General features: G+C 44.6%; 1 protein-coding gene across 2 annotated transcripts in view; it reads left to right on the top strand.

The window, feature by feature from the left end:
- The first annotated feature begins 5,428 nt into the window (after window positions 1-5,428).
- LOC110497086 (unconventional myosin-X) overlaps window positions 5,429-17,232 on the top strand; it is a 63,918-nt gene continuing 52,114 nt past the window's right edge. The window contains exon 1 of one of the 2 annotated variants that reach the window (XM_036952208.1): window positions 5,429-5,717. In XM_036952208.1, the coding sequence (XP_036808103.1) occupies window positions 5,697-5,717 (21 nt within the window). In that variant the 5' untranslated portion in view covers window positions 5,429-5,696. The remainder of the gene's footprint in view (window positions 5,718-17,232) is intronic. The other variant, XM_036952207.1, reaches the window with a different exon arrangement.

Here is a 17,232-nt window from a genome sequence, read left to right as displayed (position 1 = left end):
ATAGGGACAGCCGAAGAACCCTTTTTTCTAGGAGTGTACAGTTTATAAACACACACATCTATTCTGACAACAACCCCTAGTTGGTACTGAGATGCTAATATGATGACATGGCAATAGTCCTATGGGCAACACCTTCTGTCCATAACACAGGTCTCAGTGTGTAAAACAACCTTAAATGCAGTGTACTGACGAATGAACAGTATGTTTCTGAAAAATAGGCCAACAAACCCAAGATAGTTAAGTGGCTGGATCAAATCACATTTTATTTGACACATGCTTCGTTAACAACAGCTGTAAGCTAACAGTGAGATGCTTCGTTGCAGGCTCTTCCCAACAATGCAGACAAAACAATATAAAAAAAAGAACACACACAATAAGTAACGATAACTTGGCTATATACACGGGGTACCAGTGCCGAGTCGATGTGCAGGGGTATGAGGTAATTGAGGTAAATATGTACGTATAGGTAGGGGTAAAGTGACTAGACAAGTGACTTGACTAATAAATGAGTCAAAAGAGTTAGTGCAAAAAGAGTCTATGAAGATAGTTTGTTTAATAGTTTCCCAGAATATTTAGCAGTATTATGGCTTGGGGGTAGAAGCTGTTCAGAGTTCTGTTGGTTGCAGACTTGGTGTATCGGTACCGCTTGCCGTGAGGTAGCAGAGAGAATAGTCTATGACTTGGGTGGCTGGAGTCTTTGACAATTTTTAGGGCCTTCCTCTGACACCGCCTGGTATAGAGGTCCTGGATGGCAGGGAGCTCGTCCCCAGTGATGTACTGGGCTGTACGCACATCCCTCTGTAGTGCCTTGCGGTCGGATGCCAAGCAGTTGCCATACCAAGCGGTGATGCAGCCAGTCAAGATGCAATCAATGGTACAGCTGCCCATGCCAAATATTTTCAGCCTCCTGAGGGTACTTGTTGTGCCCTCTTCAAGACTGTGTTGGTGTGTGTGCACCATGATAATTCCTTCGTGATATGGACACCGAGGAACTCAAAGTGCTCAGCGATCAGCTCGTTTGTCTTACTGACGTTGAGAGAGAGGTTGTTGTCCTGGCACCACACTGCCAGATCTCTGACCTCCCTGTCGGCCGTCTCATCGTTGTCGGTGATCAGGCTTATCACCGTCGTGTCGTCAGAAAACTTGATTGTGTTGGAGTTGTGTGCGGCCACGCAGTCATGGGTGAACAGGGGGTACGGGAGGGGACTAAGCATGCACCCCTGAGGGGCCCCAGTGTTGAGGGTCAGCGTTGCGGATGTGTTGCCTACCCGCAACACCTGGGGGTGTCCCGTCAGGAAGACGCACACACACCAACACAGTCTTGAAGAGGGCACAACAACACCAACACAGTCTTGAAGAGGGCACAACAAGTCCAGGATCCAGTTGCAGAAGGAGGTGTTTCATCTCAGGGTCCTTAGTTTAGTGATGAGCTTTGAGGGCACTATGGTGTTGATGGCTGAGCTGTAGTCAGTGAACAGCATTCTCACGTCGGTGTTCCTTTTGTCCAGATGGGAGAGGGCAGTGTGGAGTGCAATAGAGATTGCGTCATCTGTGGGTCTGTTGGGGCGATATGCAAATTGGAGTGGGATAGATGTCACCAGGGGTACTCTTCTCCAGTCGGAGAGCAAACAGACGGCAGAGACATTGCCAAAGTTCACATATTTAAGACTGGTAGTTGGACATGGTAAAGGTTGGTGTGTGTGTGGTTCTGTAACTAAATGAGATGTCATAAGCAGGTTACATAACATGAAAAGATAAACAACGTGCTCCAATCCACCTCATAGAAACTTAAATTAGGTTCTGGATCCTCGGAAATAATCCAAAGAACAGAAATAGGACAGCACTCCGGTAAATAAACGTACATTTTTACACGACATAAAAGGTGATAAGGATAAACCTATTAAACCAATACAGCTCAAATAAAGAAAATAGAAAATGCAAAACAAAAATTACTCTTTTAACTTGGACAAACATGTTACGACTTCTATGAATGGTGAGTGGAGGAGTCGAGCGCAGAGAGCAGGTAATTCCGTACGTGGATATTTTATTCCAAAGACAGTGGAGACACGGACATGCGAAACACAAGGGCGCATGAAACAACCCGTCCAAAAATACAAAGGACTAAAACTGTCCGGAAAAATATAGATCACACTAATACACCAAATAACAGAGAACAAGCCCGCACAAATACCCAGCGGGCCTAGTGCCCTTAAATAGCCTACAAACAAACACTAACTCAAAACAGGTGTACCTACTAAACAGAAACAAACGGAAAGGGAATTGATGGCAGCTAATAGGCCGGCGATGACAAAACACAACTGGAAAGAAACTGAGAAATGGCTTGACAGGCTCGTTCACACGTCTAGTTTGTATTTAAAGCCTATCAGGCCAGTCCTGATAATTAGTGACAGGTGTGTGATTGCATGAGAGTGAAATCAACTTGCCTGATCAAGTCCATCTCAGCAAATTGTTGCTCCACTCTGAGGGCTTTTTTACAGTTTCACTGTCATTGTTGTTTACAGATGTATGAATGGGCTGACTTGCCTAACTAAGCTGTGTTAGTGTGCGTGCGCACGTGTGCATGCGCGGCTGAAGGGGATATAGCTGATTAAATTATCTCACTGTCTGTAGGGCGCCAGGAGGTCGCCACGCCAGATAATTTAGTAAGAAGACATGCTGTCATTGGTGTGTGTGTGTGTGTGTGTGTGTGTGTGTGTGTGTGTTGTGGGGGAGTCCCCTGTGGTGATAGGGGGTATCCAGGATGAAGTAATCTCTCATGGGATTCTTAATTAAATCGCACCCCCCTTCTACTGCATTTCCCTAAATACCCTCACCCCTCTCCCCCCTCCCTCCCCCTCTGCCTCCCTGAAAGACCAGAGCAGACGTTAAAGAACCAGTCAGAGGAGACTGACACACATACTCATGCAGATGCATACTGTACATGCACACACTAAAACATGCATAACAGTATACACACAAATGTGTCCACTATACAGCATTCAAGTAGCTTTGTGTCAGTGGGTTTTGAGTAATGTGTTTGTGATAGTAGGGGGGATGGGTTAGTGAGATACATTTTCTGTCCTCTATGTTTGAGTCAGTGGGTTTTGAGTAATGTGTTTGTGATAGTAGGGGGGATGGGTTAGTGAGATACATTTTCTGTCCTCTATGTTTGAGTCAGGGGGTAATGAAATAATGAATGGTGGGCAGAGGCAGGATGGAGGTCAGTGTTGTGTGTGGGGGGCAGATCAATTTACTGTTCACACACACACACACACACACACACACACACACACACACACACACACACACACACACACACACACACACACACACACACACACAGAGAACAAGTACACTAGAGTGTCTAGTTTTAGAAACAGACGCCTCACAAGTCCTCAACTGGCAGCTTCATTAAATAGTACTTGCAAAACACCAGTCTCAACGTCAACAGTGAAGAGGCGACACCGGGATGCTGGCCTTCTAGGTAGAGTTCCTCTATCCAGTGTCTGTGTTCTTTTGCCCATCTGAATCTTTTATTTTTATTGGCCAGTCTGAGATAGGGCTTTTTCTTTGCAACTCTGCCTACAAGGCCAGCATCCCGGAGTCACCTCTTCACTGTTGACGTTGAGACTGGTGTTTTGCGGGTACTATTTAATGAAGCTGCTAGTTGAAGACTTGTGAAGCGTCTGTTTCTCAAACTAGACACGCTAATGTCCTTGTTCTCTTGAGTTGTGCGCCGGGGCCTCCCACTCCTCTTTCTATTCTGGTTAGAGACCGTTTGCGCTGTTCTGTGAAGGGAGTAGTACACAGCGTTGTACGAGATATTCAGTTTAATTTGATTTGATGTGTTGTGGCGAACCAGTCGCCTTATATCTGCTTTTGGTCAGTTATCTTATGCCTCAATGTTGCAATACTGGCGACCCCGTGATGCTGAGCCCAATATCTCCTCATCTTTTCCACAGAATCGTGGAGGGCCTGACATGTCAGAGCAGAGTGCAGTGGTGAGATCTCTGATTGGTCAAAACATCTCAGATTGAACATGCCGATGGTGACAGAACCTTCATGAACCCTGGCTGCGTCATAAGCTTGCCTCTTGCTTCTTCTTAACTGTCAACGGAAGGTTTCCACTTCTTGAAAATATGTGACCATGTAAGGTTCAAATCTGAAGATGCTGTTTCTTATAACTGATCTGATACAAGCTTCTCTCCCCACTGGCTAATTCGCACCAGTCACAGACATTTGAGTCATTTTGCAGATGCTCTTATCCAGAGCGACTCACAATAAATAAGCTTTTGTTCTTGCGCATCACAAACACACCTGATTCAAATATTAAACTAATCAAGGTTTTCTCTCTGTCTGGGCCATAATTAGCTGAACCAGGTGTGTTACTGCAGGGCTGGAATGAAACCCTGCACACCGGGTAACTTTCCAGAACCAGAGTTGGATAGTTTTCCCTCTATCTCTCGCTCGCTCTCTCTCTCTCTGTCTCTGTGCTCACTCTCTCAGATGAATAGCCTGTCGGTGTCCTCTCTCTTTTTGTCTCTTATTTCAGACGGTTATAAATGTGTATCTAGACAGAAAAGATAAAGAACGTAGTAGAGAGAGAAAGAGAGAGGTTGATAAAAAAATATATTTACAGCCATTTCCCCTAAAACTGATTGGCTTTGACATTGTGAGGGATGGGATTTCCCACAGACAACATGTGACATGCCTAAAGGGCATACACATGCAGAGAGACTGAGAGAGACAGATAGAGAGAGATGGAAGGGAGAGGGCATCTTATCTCTTCTGGCCCTGAGGGTGGTTTCTGTCCCAGGTAGTCAGTCCACAAATGGTGGCTTTTTGGGAAAGTTCACATAATGAAAGGGAAAGGGGGGATACCTAGTCAGTTGTACAACTGAATGCCTTCAACTGAAATGTGTCTTCCACATTTAACCCAACCACTCTGAATCAGAGAGTTGCGGGGGGCTGCCATAATCAACATCCACGTCTTCGATGCCCAGGAAACAGTGGGTTAACTGCCTTGCTCAGGCGGCAGAGTTACAGATGTTTACCTTGTCAGCTCGGGGATTCGATCCAGCAACTTTTCGGTTACTGGCCCAATGTGTGTGACTCTCAGCTCTGTTTACATCCTGTTATTTTCCTCCTCTTCAGAAACAAACAGAATTCCTGAGACGAGGATAACATGTCATCTGTTGTGGTGGCGTCAAAGAGTTTGGATAAATATGTGCAAGCGATGATAACGTTGCTACCTCACTCTGTCTCTCATAATCATTATCCTTACCATTATTCGTTTTCACACAAACATACACTCGGTTGCGTCTCGGTGGAGTCCGTCAGTTCAGGGCCAGGACTGAAGAGGGAACCGTTGGATTCCCTGTTCGGGATTTATTAGACTTTTTTTTATAACGGTACACACGGAGAAGAGGTGTGTGTGTGTGTCCTCTCTCTCTCTCTCTCTCTCTCTCGCTCTCTTACTCTCTCTGTGTTCACGTTGGGTGGGAACACACATCAGGGATTGTAGCCGTCCGGATTTAAATCGGGACGTTTACAAATGACTGGAAATCACCACCGAACAGGACCACCACCCACCCCGAGCTCGCCCGATGCCCGCTGTAATTTAGCTCCCTGTTAACACCGGCACGCGTCTGCCCACCGATTGACTTCACGAGCGCCGGGCAGCAACATAAAGAAGAATGGAGGCGTTTTTCGCAGAGGTAAACTGGGATGAGAGAATCGCTTTTCCCCGGTTTAACATTATATTTCCCCGGTACTGTTTGGCCTAGGGATAGAAATATGAAATGACATGGTAGCCTGTCATAAGACCCGTTGTGTGAATATCGTTTTGACATTTTATTTGGTGTAGGGTATGATGGTGGTTCAACAAGAATCCATATATGGCCGACCCTCGACAGACACAAGCATAATAAAACTATTCGGGTAGGCTACGGGAGAAAATATAGTAGGTGTAGGTTATGTGTCACAATATCGAAAAAAAATTGCTTTCTCGCTCGCTCTCTCTCTCTCTCTCTCAATGTAGGCCAATGTCATCAACACAAGTGAACCTATCATATTAGACAAAAGTCTACTGTCAGGATGTGCTAAAATGGCACCACACCACTCATAGTGTAGCCTGCACTGCTATCCTCATCTGTCCATTCTCTCAGAGGAGGAGAGGAGTAGCCTAATTGGCTTAATGCAGGCTGACCAGAAAATAGGCTAGTCTTTCCATAATGCTGCATTTCGGATTAAGACCAATCTGTTAAGGGAGAAAAGCGTGGTATCGTTACTAGTCAAGCTACTAACCTACTGGGGTATTAGTGTCTATATGAGTATGCTCAGGGTGGGGTGGGGGGGTCTTTCTACCTTCTCTGGGGTGGCTGTGTGGGGCTGTGTCTCGGGGAAGGAGGATGGGAGGTGTGACTATTGCGGGATTTGAGGAGGGGGGTGGAGAGAGGAGGAAGATGAGAGGGTGGGTGCTTCTGTACGATGAAGGCGAAATGGAAGGATACGAACTGACTGTAGGTGAGACAGCGAGTTGCGATGGCTATGGTTGTTATTACGGATTATTAACTCCATGTCCGAAGTCAATTCAATTCAAAGGGGTTTTATAGGCATGTGAAACATACGTTTACCTTGTCAAAGCAAGTGAAATTAACAAAAGTGAAAAAAAAAGATTTACAGTAAACATTGCACTCATAAAGGTTTCAAAGGCGTTTCAAATGTTATATTATAAACCATGTACAGTGTTTTTAACAATATGGAAATCTCTCTCTCTCTGTCTATCCTGACATCTGCTATTAGATGATTGATGAAACATCCCCCGTCCCTCTTTTACGTAGCACTGGATTCCGTCACTGCAGAGAGAGAGAATCTCTCATGTCTTGGTGTTTAAATTGCGTTGTTACCGATTCTCCCAGATCAATAAACAAATTTACGACTTTTCGCTCCATCTCTTTGCCGGCGGCCTAACAGAGCTCTCGTCTGGTCACCAGTTTGCTAGCCCACTGAGTTTGGCCCAGTAGAAAACCTTATTCCATAAACTACATGTGTTTTCTGCAGGATAATCTATTATACGTTAATATATTGACAGGTTGTTGTGACAATCTAAGCCTAATAGGTTTAGACATGTGTAACCGATGTGAAATGGCTAGCTAGTTAGCGGTGGTGCGGCTAATAGCGTTTCAATCGGTGTCATCACTTGCTCTGAGACCTTGAAGTAGTTGTTTCCCGTGGTTTGCAAGGGCCCTGACTTTTGTGGCACGATGGGTAACGATGCTTCCTGGGTGTCAGTTGTCGATGTGTGCAGAGGGTCTCTGGTTCGAGCCCAGGTAGGGGTGAGGAGAGGGACAGAAGCTACACATGGTTGGTGTGTTCTTTGTTTCTAACACATAAAGGCAGCATTCTTCCCCAATTCACCCCATTCAGGCCTGGGGATGAATGGTGCCAACCTTCCCACCTCCTCCTCAGTCCTTCTTTCTACTTTCTTCCCTCCTCTTTTCTCCTCACCTCTATCTCCTCCCTCTTTCTAAGTCATTCCGTCATGGTGTTGTGGTTTTCATTTCTAGCACAAACAAACACCTCACACACACACACACACACACACACACACACACACACACACACGGCTTGTCTCGTCTGTGCATTAATGTGTTATCCTCTAACTGTAGGCTACTTACCTCCATCCTTGTTTATCTCGATCTGATATAGCTTTAACAACCGCCCCTTCTCACTGTGACGTCATTCATTCTGTGTGCGTGTACACTACCAGTCAAAAGTTTTAGAACACCCCCATTTTCCCAGTTTTTATTGACATTTTATTGAAAGTCCAGTGAATAACCTGAAATGAGGTAAACTGCCAGAGGTTAAAAAAAAAACATTTAAAAAAAGTTTGGGTTACCAAAAACTTATAAACAAGGTACATTTCAGAGTTATAAAAAAAAGGCTTTTTTCAGGGAATAAGTAAAGGGTTAACAACTTACAGCTGTTCTGCAGCAATTGACCTAAATTAAGCCTTGAAAGTTGACGCTAACAATTCCTACAGGTGTCCCAAGTTTTGTTGATTACTTACAAACCCTCTGTCTGTATAAAAGCAGTGTTGGGACAGACTGTTACTACACCCTCTGTCTGTATAAAAGCAGTGTTGGGACAGACTGTTACTACACCCTCTGTCTGTATAAAAGCAGTGTTGGGACAGACTGTTACTACACCCTCTGTCTGTATAAAAGCAGTGTTGGGACAGACTGTTACTACACCCTCTGTCTGTATAAAAGCAGTGTTGGGACAGACTGTTACTACACCCTCTGTCTGTATAAAAGCAGTGTTGGGACAGACTGTTACTACACCCTCTTAAGCATTATTTGCACTGTATTGTTACTGCAGGAAGTAGTATACTGCTATCATAATGGATAGAAAAGGGCAATTAACAAAGGAAGACCGACAGACCATTATAACCCTTAAGTGTAGCCAAGGTGTCAGTGAGTACAGTTTCCTACACCATCAAAAGGCACTTGGAGACTCTGACAGGAGGAGGTCTGGCAGACCCAAAGCCACAACAGAATCAGAAGACAAGTTTCTGAGAGTCAACAGCTTGCGTGATAGGCGACTCACTGAACAACAGCTTCAAGCACCTCTTAACACTGGTCGAAGTCAGCAAGTCTCCGTTTCAACTGTGAAGAGGAGACTTCGAGCTGCAGGTTTGACAGGTCGAGTAACAGTATGAAGGCCATTGCTAAGATGGCAAAATAAGAAAAAGAGACTTGCCTGGGCCACGAAGCACCGCCAGTGGACTACTGAAGACTGGAAGACGGTCTTATGGACCGATGAAATCTTCGGTTCATCACGCAGGGTTTTTGTCCGCCGTCGAGTAGGTGAAAGGATGGTTCCTCAGTGTGTGACACCACCTGTCAAACATGGAGGAGGAAGTGTGATGGTCTGGGGCTCTTTTGCTGGAACCAGAGTCGGCGACTTGCGCAGAGTGAGTGGCACCCTGACGCATAATGGCTACCACAGCATTTCGCAGTGCCATGCAATTCCATCTGGTGTGCACCAAGATGGCCAAGGGTTCATCCTACCTGAAGATAATGACCCATAACATACCTCCAGGCTATAGGGTTCATCCTACAGCAAGATAATGACCCAGAACACACCTCCAGGCTATAGGGTTAATCCTACAGCAAGATAATGACCCAGAACATACCTCCAGGCTATAGGGTTCATCCTACAGCAAGATAATGACCCAGAACATGCCTCCAGGCTATAGGGTTCATCCTACAGCAAGATAATGACCCAGACATACCTCCAGGCTATAGGGTTCATCCTACAGCAAGATAATGACCCAGAACATACCTCCAGGCTATAGGGTTCATCCTACAGCAAGATAATGACCCAGAACATGCCTCCAGTCTATAGGGTTCATCCTACAGCAAGATAATGACCCAGAACACACCTCCAGGCTATAGGGTTCATCCTACAGCAAGATAATGACCCAGAACATACCTCCAGGCTATAGGGTTCATCCTACAGCAAGATAATGACCCAGAACATGCCTCCAGGCTACGTCAGAACTACCTTAGAGGAAAAGAACAAGACGGTAGTCTTCAAATCGTGGAATGGCCAGCACAGTCTCCATACTTAAACCCCGTCGAGCTGGTTTGTGATGAACTGGGAAGAAGGGGGAAAGCAAAGCAACCTACAAGTGCAACACATTTGTGGGAGCTTCTGCAACAGTGTTGGGAAGAACTTTCTGAACGATATTTTATTTCCATTGTAGAAAAAATGTGTGTTCGGCTGTTATGTCTGCAAAAGGTGGCTACTTTTATCAAAAGTCAAAAATGTAGATACAATTTTGTTCAACAAAACTATTTCATGATTTCTTTTTTGTCTCCAATTGTCTATCTGTTCTTTGCTTTAGTTTCAGAGTACATTAAGAGATTCAACTGTGAATTTCAATAAAAACTAGGTTCTAAAACTTTGGACCGGTAGTGTGTGTGTGTGTGTGTGCGTGTGCGTGTGCATGTGTCTGTCTGTCTCCATGGGTGTTGTTACAGATGTAGTAAATTCTCTACACTGTGACTCAACACATCACACCTCCGTATCCCTCGGCAACAGTGGAAGGGGAGGCCTGGCCGATAGGGGTCCTAGTGTCCCTTTGTAAAGATGACACTGTGTGACGTGTTGGACATTCATTCCAGTCTTCTTTCTCTCTCTTGCTCCCCATCTCCTTTACCTCTCTCTCTCTCTCTCGCTCTCTCTCAATTCAATGTCAATTTAAGGGGCTTTATTGGCATGGGAAACAAATGTTAACATTGCTAAAGCAAGTGAAGTAGATCATGAACAAAACTGAAATCAACAGTACAAATTTACAGTAAACATTACACTCACAGAAGTTCCAAAAGAATAAAGACATTTCAAATGTCATATTATGTGCAAATAGTTAAAGTACAAAATAGAAAATAAATAAACATAAATATGGGTTGTATTTACAATGGTGTTTGTTCTTCACTGGTTGCAAAAGGTCATAAATCTTGCCGCTGTGATGGCACACAGTGGTATTTCACCCAATAGATAAGGGAGTTTATCAAAATTGTGTTTGTTATTAAATTCTTTGTTGGATCTGTGTAATCTGAGGTAAATATGGGTCTTTAATATGGTCATACATTTGGCAAGAGGTTAGGAAGTGCAGCTCGGTTTCCACCTCATTTTGTGGGCAGTGTGTCTTCTCTTGAGAGCAAGGCTATGCTCACTGAGTCTGTACATAATCAAAGCCTTCCTTAAGTTTTGGTCAGTTACCGTGGTCAGGCATTCTGCCATTGTGTACTCTCTGTTTAGGGCCAAATAGCATCATAGTTTGCACTGTTTATTGTTAATTCTTTGCAATCTGTCAAGTAATTATCTTTTAGTTCTCTCATGATTTGGTTGTGTTGCTGTCCTGGGGCTCTGTGGCGTCTGTTTGTGTTTATGAACAGAGCCCCAGGACCAGCTTGCTTAGGGGACTCTTCTCCAGGTTCATCTCTCTGTAGGTGATGGCTTTGTTATGGAAGGTTTGGGAATCGCTTCCTTTTAGGTGATTGTAGAATTTAACGGCTCTTTTCTGCATTTTGATAATTAGCGGGTATCGACCTAATTCTGCTCTGCATGCATTATTTGGTGTTTTACATTGTACACTGAGGATATTTTTGCAGAATTCTGCATGCAGTCTCTCAATTTGGTGTTTGTCCCATTTTGTGAATTATTGGTTGGTGAGCAGACCCCAGACCTCACAACCATAATGGGCAATGGGCTCTATGACTGATTCAAGTATTTTTTAGCCAGATTCTAATTGGTATGTCGAATTGTATGTTCCTTTTGATGGCATAGAATGCCCTTCTTGCCTTGTCTCTCAGCTTGTTCACAGCTTTGTGGAAGTTATCTGTGGCGCTGATGTCTAGGCCGAGGTATGTATAGTTTTCGTGTGCTCTAGGGGCAATGCTGTCTAGAGGGAATTTGTATTTATGGTCCTGGCAACTGGACCTTTCTTGGAACACCATTATTTTTGTCTTACTGAGATTTACTGTCAGGGCCCAAGTCTGACAGAATCTGTGCAGAATATCTAGGCGCTGCTGTAGGCCCTCATTGGTTGGGGACAGAAGCACTAGATCATCAGCAATCAGTAGACATTTGACTTCAGATTCTAGAAGGGTAGACTGTTCTTGTGCCCTCGCCAATTCGTTGATATATATGTTGAAGAGGGTGGGGCTTAAGCTGCATCCCTGTCTCACCCCACAGCGCTGTGGAAAGAAATGTGTGTGTTTTTGCCAATTTTAACCGCACACTTGTTGTTTGGTTAAAATTTGCAAAAAACACACACTTCTTTCCACAGCGCTGTGGGGTGAGACAGGGATGCAACTCTCTCTCTCTCTCTGTCTGTCAAACCCAGTGGCTGGGGTAAACTCTATACTGTGCAATGTTGATTCACTGTAAGCACGAGAGTGGCACATATTGTGTGTGTGTGTGTGTTTATGTGCATGTGTCCATGCCTGCAGCGTGTGTGTGTGTGTACACTATGAACTAATATATTCACTCTTATTAAAAGGTCTGTTCTGAATGAGTTATGGCTGCCAGACCCCCACTCTTTACATCATGATGAATTAGACAGAGGACACACACACACACACACACACACACACACACACACACAAACACACACACACGACTTATTTAGCCGGCAGAGACCAACCCTTTGGGGGTCCTTTTCATCATCATTTCATTTATTTTCATTCCTTCATGATCCCTCAATCTCTCCCTCAGAGCAGGCAGCTGTCCCTCCCTCATAGAGTTCCACTCTCTCTCTCTCTCTCTATCATCCCCCTTCCTTCCTTCCTTCCTTGCTATCTTCCTTCCTTCCTTCCTTCCTTCCTTCCTTCCTTCCTTCCTTCCTTCCTTCCTTCCTTCCTTCCTTCCTTCCTTCCTTCCTTCCTTCCTTCCTTCCTCTCTCTCTGTCTGTCTGTCATCCCCCTGTACAGTATCTCTCCCTCTATTCCTTCCCCCTTTCTCTCTGGACAGAGAGAGAGATGGCGATGGGGTCCAGATCTCAACCGAGGGCGGGATTCCAGCTTTAGTCTCTAAACCTGGCAACCCAGGCAGAAAACCTGACGCCACACTGGCAACCCGAGCGTGAAATGTCAGGTGACATTCTCCTTCTGTGGCCTGCACAACCCCCCCTCATATTTTGATCAGTGGTGCGAAAGTCTGTGTCCTTGTGTGTGTGTGTCTCTCACTCTCTTTCTCTGTCTGTTGACTTCTGTGCAATGTGTGGCAGTGCTTCCCCTACAGATGTATAGGCGGTGCCTCTCTCTGTTGGCCCCTGCCTATAAGGATGAGTTGGGCTTCTATTGGTGCAATTGGTCATTTTCATGCCAGAGGATTTAGATGTTGCGTAAGGGGCCTGGGCACCCTGCCTGGATATTAAACTCAGGGAAAGACTGCTGTGTAGTTTAGTGTTTAGTGTTTAGTGTAAAGCGGGAAGGGTATGTTATAGTCATGCATAGAGTGTATGCTGATTCATTGGAGAGGAGAGAGAGAGAGCAGTCGCTTGAGATGTGTGACCTATTTTCAGTAGAACCAACCACATTCGTTCTGCATCAGCTCTGCCTCTCTCCGTCGCTCCGTCTCCCGTCTCGCTTGTCTCTCTTTTTCCTCCCCCACAATCTCCGATCTCTACATCCCTGGTACATGCCCCCGGCCAGCCTCTCTCGCTCTCTTTCTCTCTCTCTCCCCTCTCTTTCGCTTTCCCCCTCTCTCTGTTTGAGAGTATGGGAGTAGTTCTCCATCTTTACAGCTGTCTTTCAAACTCACTACGAACACCAACTCCCAGTCTCCTCAGTTGTTTTCTCAACAAAAACACCATCTCCCAGCAACCTCAAGGTGCTAAAATCTAAAGGGTTAGGTATGGGGTTCCCGAGCGGCGCAGCGGTCTAAGGCACTGCATTTCAGTGCTAGAGGTGTCACTACAGACCCTGGTTCGATTCCAGACTGTATCACAATCGTCCGTGATTGGGAGTCCCACAGGGCAGCACACAATAGGCCCAGCGTCATCCGGGTTAGGGTTTGGCCGGGGTAGACCGTCATTGTACATAAGAATTTGTTCTTAGCTGACTTGCCTCGTTATATAAAGGATAAATAAAGAAACATTTTTTGTTGTTATCCCATTTAGTAGGCTATTTTACACCTCCTTTCCTGTGCTGCTTATTTAGTCTGCTGTTTCCATGGCGCTCTGTCTCCATGGCGTTGCCATGGAGCCTGGTTGCCATGGCGTTTCTGGGGTTTGACTGTAGTTTAATCCAAGATCAGAGAGAATGTGATAATTAGCCAACTGCTCGAAATTAGGCTTGAATACACACACTCATGCACGCACACACACACGCACGCACGCATACTCTCATGTACACAATACACACCCAGGTTCATCCGCCAGGCTGCTGCCTCTCTGTGTGTGATGAGGTCTAAGTTGCCATGGTGTGTTTTAGCTGGTTCAGAACAGTCTCAGATGAATCATTAATGTGTTCTGAGACACAAGGGACCGAAAGGAGCTCCAGCTTTAAATAACCTGAACTGCACTGAATACGCAAATGGAAGTCATTATACTAATCATAACTAATCTACTACAATAGCTCAATAGACTCCCTAATGTGTGTGTGTGTGTGTGTGTGTGTGTGTGTGTGTGTGTGTGTGTGTGTGTGTGTGTGTGTGTGTGTGTGTGTGTGTGTGTGTGTGTGTGTGTGTGTGTTCACGGCCAGGTGTTTGGTACCAGTGGAACTAACCCTACTGGCCTTTCTGACAGATCTGACTTATACACTGACTGTACAAAACATGAAGCTGCTCTTTCTGTGACGTAGACTGACCAGGTGAATCCAGGTGACAGCTATGATCCATTATTGATGTCACATGTTAAATCCACTTCAATCGGTGTAGATGAAGGGGAGGAGACAGGTTAAAGAAGGATTTTTTATTAAGCCTTGAAACAATTGAGACATGGATTGTGTATGTGTGCCATTCAGAGAGTGAAGGGGCATGGCAAAATATTGAAGTGCCTTTGAACAGGGTACGGTAGTAGGTGGAAGGCGCACCGGTTTGTGTCAAGAACTGCAACGCTGCTGTTTTTCACAAAACTCAACAGTTTTCCATGTGTATCAAGAATGGTCCACCACCCAAAGGACATCCAGCCAACTTGACACCACTGTGGGAAGCATTAGAGTCAACATGGGCCAGCATCCCTGTGGAACACTTTTGACACCTTGTAGAGTTCATGCCCCGACGAATTGAGGCTGTTCTGAGAGCAACTCAATATTAGGAAGGTGTTCATAATGTTTGGTTGGACATTGAGACTTCTCTTTCAAAATACCCCTTACAGGATCTTATATTTTTCAGAAGTTTCAAGTCTGTAGAAGATCACTGCAATAATCCCGTTACACTTAACACACTCAAAGTATGGAGGTCAGTTCAACGCTTCCTGGGAAGGTCCAAACTAACCTCTGCTCTTACCCCAATTCTTAACAACCCAGATTTTAGTCCAGGATTGCTGGATGCTGGCTTTAACTTTTGGCTTAATAAGGGCATACGCAGGCTAAATGACTTATTTGCTGATAAGATTTGATTGTCATTTGAGCAGATGGTGGAGAAATATCGACTCCCAAAGCAGGACTTTTTCCGCTTCCTACAAGTAAGACATTATATTCTGAAGAGCACCACCTTAATTGGCAACCCTGATGTGTCTGTCATTGAACGAACGCTTTTTTTTTCCCACAAGTCTGTTTTATGATGCTTTAAGGTCCTTTTCTGCTGTCAACACACAGAGGGTGAAACAAGTGTGGGAGAAAGAATTGTCTGTTACTATTGATGAAGAGATGTGGGAGGACATTTGGAGATATGCAAAAACAATATCCATATGTAATCGTACTAGAGCAATCCAATTAAGAATAATACACAGATTGCATATATCCCCAAATCGCAGACATGCTTTTAGCCCCACTTCCTCTTCCCCTCAGTGTCTTAAATGCAAAACTGATACAGGCACCCTAACACATTGTTTATGGTCATGTACCAAAATACAAAGATACTGGTCTGGTGTTCTGCAAGTAATTGAAAAGATCCTAGGGGTTGATCTAGAATAGGACCCAGTTTCTTTACTGTTGGGTCTCCCTAGTAGGCAGGTTACTTCTGTGGGTAAAAGGAGGCTTTACAACATCCTCACCTTCGCAGCGAGGAAAAACATCCTTTTACAGTGGATTAGTGATAAGGTTCCTTCTATTAAAGATTGGCATAAGATACTATTTGAATGGGTGCCTCTGGAATATCTGACATGTACATTGCATTCGAAAACAGACCAGTTCTACAAAGTATGGGAACCTTATCTAAATTACCTAGAACCTGAGGTACAGTGCCTTGCGAAAGTTTTCGACCCCCTTGAACTTTGCGACCTTTTGCCACATTTCAGGCTTCAAACATAAAGATATAAAACTGTATTTTTTTGTGAAGAATCAACAACAAGTGGGACACAATCATGAAGTGGAACGACATTTATTGGATATTTCAAACTTTTTTAACAAATCAAAAACTGAAAAATTGGGCGTGCAAAATTATTCAGCCCCTTTACTTTCAGTGCAGCAAACTCGCTCCAGAAGTTCAGTGAGGATCTCTGAATGATCCAATGTTGACCTAAATGACTAATGATGATAAATACAATCCACCTGTGTGTAATCAAGTCTCCGTATAAATGCACCTGCACTGTGATAGTCTCAGAGGTCCGTTAAAAGCGCAGAGAGCATCATGAAGAACAAGGAACACACCAGGCAGATCCGAGATACTGTTGTGAAGAAGTTTAAAGCCGGATTTGGATACAAAAAGCTTTCCCAAGCTTTAAACTTCCCAAGGAGCACTGTGCAAGCGATAATATTGAAATGGAAGGAGTATCAGACCACTGCAAATCTACCAAGACCTGGCCGTCCCTCTAAACTTTCAGCTCATACAAGGAGAAGACTGATCAGAGATGCAGCCAAGAGGCCCATGATCACTCTGGATGAACTGCAGAGATCTACAGCTGAGGTGGGAGACTCTGTCCATAGGACAACAATCAGTTGTATATTGCACAAATCTGGCCTTTATGGAAGAGTGGCAAGAAGAAAGCCATTTCTTAAAGATATCCATAAAAAGTGTTGTTTAAAGTTTGCCACAAGCCACCTGGGAGACACACCAAACATGTGGAAGAAGGTGCTCTGGTCAGATGAAACCAAAATGGAACTTTTTGGCAACAATGCAAAACGTTATGTTTGGCGTAAAAGCAACACAGCTCATCACCCTGAACACACCATCCCCACTGTCAAATATGGTGGTGGCAGCATCATGGTTTGGGCCTGCTTTTCTTCAGCAGGGACAGGGAAGATGGTTACAATTTATGGGAAGATGGATGGAGCCAAATACAGGACCATTCTGGAAGAAAACCTGATGGAGTCTGCAAAAGACCTGAGACTGGGACGGAGATTTGTCTTCCAACAAGACAATGATCCAAAACATAAAGCAAAATCTACAATGGAATGGTTCAAAAATAAACATATCCAGGTGTTAGAATGGCCAAGTCAAAGTCCAGACCTGAATCCAATCGAGAATCTGTGGAAAGAACTGAAAACTGCTGTTCACAAATGCTCTCCATCCAACCTCACTGAGCTCGAGCTGTTTTGCAAGGAGGAATAGGAAAAA

The sequence above is a fragment of the Oncorhynchus mykiss genome, chromosome 18 (assembly GCF_013265735.2).
Source record: "Oncorhynchus mykiss isolate Arlee chromosome 18, USDA_OmykA_1.1, whole genome shotgun sequence".
NCBI lineage: Eukaryota > Metazoa > Chordata > Actinopteri > Salmoniformes > Salmonidae > Oncorhynchus > Oncorhynchus mykiss.
Note: the sequence above shows the minus strand (reverse complement) of the source record. Positions and strands in the feature narration are given on the sequence as shown.